Below are 4,972 nucleotides of genomic sequence, written 5' to 3'. Positions count from 1 at the left end.
GGATCAACCATGGACTGGATGAATGGCGGTGCATGCTTGAGGGGTTAAATGGCCAACTTCTGCTCCGATTTCCTTTGTAACCTCCTGTTAGGTCAAGGATCACATTGTCTGTGGTTGTCAAGATGGCTGGAGTTATAGGTTCATTTAATGGAGCTCCTGGATATGCAAGCAACACCTCAGAGTTTGCATGATGAGGCTCTCTATACAAATTCATCTCCTTCTGACAAACCAAAGATAAGCAGGTTGAGTGAGAGCAAGGTTTTTTCAGGATTCTGGACTTTTCCATAATGCCGGGTGCCATTGAGTGTCAGCACATATCTTTGTGTACATCTGACCTCAACTCTCTTATGTACTGGGGTCGGTTTAGTTCAGTTGGCTGGACGGATGGTTTGTGATGCAGAGTGAGGCCAACAGCACGGGTTCAATTCCAGTACCCTCTGAGGTTACCCAGAGGTTACCTTCTCTGCCTTGCCCCTTGCCTAAGGTTTGGTGATTCTCAGCTTAAATCACCACCAGACTGCTCTCCCCCTCAAAGGGGAAAGTGGCCTATGGTCACCTGGGACTCTGATGAGTTTACCTACTTGATCCAAAACTCTTAAACTCCCTCAGAGGCATAGGGAATGAACCATGCAGGGTTAAGCTCAATATCCTGGCAGTAATCCCAATGTTGTTATTCTGCTGAAGTCCTGAGTGCCAGCCATCTCAATGCCAGCCATGTTATAAGGAATAGGGGTTGTCTATTTGGCCCACTCAGCCTGTGCCACTAGTCAATAAACTCATGGCAAAACAATAATATGTATCAGAGTGATAACATGCTTCACTGTGCTGTACTGTGTTCACGGACTCAGCTTTTGTCCAGGCGCACCTGCAGTGTTAAACTCAAAGGCAGTTGAGCCATTCTCTATGCATTTATCCGTGAGAACAGGGAAATAGTTTTTAGAGAAAGAGAATAGTGAGAGAACTGCAAGGTGAATTAGAACAGCTGCAAATACCAATCTCATAAAATAGTTTCTAACACTTTCTTGATTCTCCTTCAGTACCTCCACCTGCACTCAGAGGGCCTGAAATTTGGCACAAATTAAGAGGCCAAAGAAAAGCTGGTTGAAAATGCGACAAGTGTATCAGAGGAAGGAGCTTCATTCTCTATCTAAATTGTGCTATAGTCAATCTATAAATGCTGAGGTAATGCAGTTAAGTAAGAAGATTGTCCAGTCACGTCTCACCTGAATGAGAATAAATTCTTCCTTCCATAACTGTCACTGATCATTGTAGAGAATATTAATTGGATCTCTTTTTATCAGCAAGACATCAGCATGTTGCTGTCCACATTTTGAAACAATTCAGTCTTGCCAGATAACATTATGTAACAACCACAATGCAATTGTTGAAAAAGTAATTCCGAGAGATATAAAATATAAATGTACATTGTTTGTATGTACCAGTGAAACGGACACTCTGCAACCTATCTCACAGACATATGTGATAAAAGATTCAGCAAGTATTCGGGCAATGTTTTTGTTTATGTTTAGGAAGCCAAGAAAATAAATATTTTGATGTAATGAGGATGGTTTACGACAGAGGTGTAGAGGAGTGGAAGAAATCACATGAATGCCATCATTTCAAAGACACTGACAGCCCATCACCTGGAGTGGAAGTTTTAAATCATTTACATCTTAGTCACTTCACTTCCACTTTTTGGGTTCCAATTGTGGTGGTAAGGAACCTTCATGCTTATTCCCTTTATTCCCTCTTTCTTTCATTTTGCCGTTCATATTTTGACAGAAGATTAATGGACATTTATCTTTAAGGCAAGCAACATGTGTCTTTAGTTCAGTAGAAGAATCTAGAGGTTTAAGGAGAGATCATTTGCTTGGTTCAACTGGAGCTGCAGACATTTAGGCACCAGTGAGAGATGTGGGTTAGGATTCGTTTTGATTGCTTTGCTGGTGGCCAATGAATTGCTCTAAAGGGCTGTGCTCTGCATGGTTACAGGTGGTGATTGGATATTATCCTACTGGTATGCAGTTCAGAGTCCCAATGCCAAGATTTCAGTTTTGAATTTGGCAGCACAGAGAAAAGATCCAGCTAGCTAACTCCAAAGCACTTCTGTAGCATTATTTCTCTGTCCAGAAATCCTGTGGGGGAGGAAGGGGGAGTGAATTGCTGAAACTAGAGGCCTGAGTACAAACCACAATTTGAAAGCAATGTTTGAATGGATGTAAGGTGCTTCCCCAGGAAAGTTGTGAGTGCTGCATTTCTAAACCACAGAGAACCTGAATGAATGGATCTACTGAAAAGACCATTACAGGCTGCAAACCAAAGATGTTAATCTGCAGGTTTACTGTGAGGAAATGTGAGTGTAACCCATCATCCTAAACAAAGACCATTTTCCATTCACTTCTGATTTTCACCCCGTTCCACCCCTCTGTGTATGTCTGTCTTGTGTGTCAGTGTAGAGGGTGGGGGCAAGTTAAAATGGGAATTCAGGAACTAGCTAATGGTTAACCAGTTATATTTTCTGCCTCAGCTCCTTGTCACTAACAAGGGTGAGCTGTTTTTAAGTGTTTCCTCACCACTCACTCCAGTCAACATACAAGCATGGCAGCACGCTGACTTGCTCGTGGCTTTGGCGATGTCGTCCGGACCAAGCTTCTCAATGCTGTGAATGAGAGGCTTGACATTCTGTTCTTCCGAGGAGGTTGGAGGATCAGTGGCTGGGTCACCAATGCTGCCTGGGGGGCAGTGCGAGCTGCTGTTAGTTCAGGCAGCAGGACAGCAGGACATTCTCCTTCTAATGTCAGAAGAAGGCCAACGAGATCCACCGAGCTGCAAAGATCCGTTACCACCTCTCTCCTGGCATCAGGTCCACCTGCCTCCCATCAAATTCTGAAACCCACTCCCCACCGCCCCATCCCCCAAACAGAGCACTATGTCTCGCAGAAATGTGCCTGAAGTGCCCAGAGAAATTAGATAATCTCCTGTTGACTGCACAAACTATAGTAAGATCAGCAGATGATTGGCACTGGCCCAGTTTTTCTGGAGGATCAGTCCACACATTTGCTCTGCCCACTGGATACGTTGTACTACTTTGAACAGTTTCTGCCAAGAACTAAAAATAACTGTTTTAAACAAGGTGACAGTGTAATGGAGAGTATTTATTATGTTGACAGCTCATTCAATAAAGTTAAATCATACATTACAATGAAAAACTAGAAATCCCTCATGCGTCTGAAAGATCCGATAGTTGAGTTGTAGCCGCCCCAGTCACTGTATCTCCTGTATTCACCGGGTCTCATGAAGTACTGTCGGCCTCTGTAGTTGGGATGTTCATAGAAGGTCCAGTAACCGTCCATCACATGGCTGGAGTGGATGTCACGGTAACGGAAACGATCGTAGACAGATGGACAGTCATCCATGAATTCCATCATCTGTCCTCCAAAGTCAGGCCTCTCGTAAATCCTCATCTTGTAGTTTCCACCTCGGTTCTGTAATAAAAATAAGATTAGATTAATGATTAAATAATAAATATACATTTGTTATACATAGAAAAAGAGAAACATTATGAAAGAAGGATTTAACGGAGCCCAGATGATGCATCAACAATGAGAGCAAAGCTGAGATAGTTTATTAACATTGATTCAATAGGTTGATTATCTTTGAATCTTGTTACAAAGAAGTAGCTCCTATCAAATGTTGAGCACACTGATCATTTTCTTAGGCTTAAAAATTGGACAGAAAATAAAAATCACCAAAAGAAACTTACATATGGGTAGGTGCGGCATGATCTGATGTTGTCATTGAATCCCATCCAGCGCTGGTAGTCAGGATATTCTCCCCTGCTCAGAACATACTGGTATCCCATGTAATTGGGTTTCTCATAGGCCACCCACCAGTCACTCTCAACACGGATGGAGTTACAGCGGCTGAAGTAAGAGGACAGGTCAGCACAGTCACTGCTGCACTCATAGTGCCGACCCTGGAAGTTCCTGTCCTCGTAAAAGATAATCTGTGGAAAAAGTCACAGGTTTTTAAATTAATAACGTGTCACATTAGGCTATGAAGAATTCCAATTCAATTTATAAACTCTGATTGATCCTTGCCTTCCCCATTTTGAGCTCAGAGTTTGAGCTGAGTAACTGACTATGTTTCACCACTTCACACAGTTTGGTATTTATATGTTGGACAGAATTGCCTCCCTGGGCTGTACTTTTGTTATTTTAATGATTGCAATGGTTTCAACTCAGCACAAAAGCAGCAAAACACATGTCACATACACTAAATAGAACCATTTAACGCACCTGAGTATCACTGAATGTGTTTTGCCTCTGTCGCATTTTAATTGTGTGAAGAAGGCAACAATGCATTGGAATCATTGTGTTTCCGATACTGTACAGTGCTTTCATGGACATTACTGAAGAATTGGCATTACACATTCAACAGGTATGTTTCCAACAGTTCAGCGTAAGTGCTGAAGCTGACTGCAAAACCGATTACAATGCAGATGTACATTTTCAGAATAATGTGCTTTATTTCCAGCACTTATTATCAGCACTCGACATAATGGCTGATACATAAATGCCTGTGTGTTTTGCTTCCAGATTGTATTCCAAAGGCGATAGAACCTTCAGCAATACATTTTAATTGTATGGCAATTAGATTTACATTAGATTTAGATTTATTGCCACGTGTATAGAGGTACAGTGAAAAGTATTGTTCTGAGTACAGTCCAGGCACATCGCTCCATACATGAAAACATAGAACAGGCATCACGTTGGCGCAGGAATTAGCACAGATGTCTCACGGTGCCGAGGTTCCAGATTCGATCCCGGTCCTGGGTCACTGTCTGTGTGGAGTTTGCACATTCTCCCCGTGATGGCGTGGTTTTAACCCCACAACCCAAAGATATGCAGGATAGGTGGTTTGACCACGTGAAATTGCCCCTTAATTGGAAAAAATTAATTGGGTACTCTAA

At 42.4% G+C, this 4,972-nt stretch overlaps 1 protein-coding gene across 1 annotated transcript; it reads right to left on the bottom strand.

Annotated features, from left to right (window-relative positions):
• Positions 1 to 3,134: 3,134 nt before the first annotated feature.
• On the bottom strand, positions 3,135 to 4,231 carry LOC119961529 (gamma-crystallin S-1-like). Its single transcript, XM_038788860.1, has 3 exons — positions 4,101 to 4,231; positions 3,764 to 4,006; positions 3,135 to 3,485 (listed from the first exon to the last, which is right to left on the bottom strand). Exons 1-3 carry the CDS (start codon positions 4,107 to 4,109, stop codon positions 3,210 to 3,212), a joined length of 528 nt encoding a protein of 175 aa, XP_038644788.1. The 5' UTR covers positions 4,110 to 4,231; the 3' UTR covers positions 3,135 to 3,209.
• Positions 4,232 to 4,972: the final 741 nt, after the last annotated feature.

The sequence above is a fragment of the Scyliorhinus canicula genome, chromosome 2 (assembly GCF_902713615.1).
Source record: "Scyliorhinus canicula chromosome 2, sScyCan1.1, whole genome shotgun sequence".
Taxonomy (NCBI): domain Eukaryota; kingdom Metazoa; phylum Chordata; class Chondrichthyes; order Carcharhiniformes; family Scyliorhinidae; genus Scyliorhinus; species Scyliorhinus canicula.
Note: the sequence above shows the minus strand (reverse complement) of the source record. Positions and strands in the feature narration are given on the sequence as shown.

What these genes read in the sequence shown, in the direction of transcription:
- LOC119961529 (XM_038788860.1), bottom strand. An exon ending in CATGCCGCACCTACCCATAT is followed by an intron (nt 3,486 to 3,763) that starts GTAAGTTTCTTT and finishes TTTTTATTACAG; the next exon opens with AACCGAGGTGGAAACTACAA.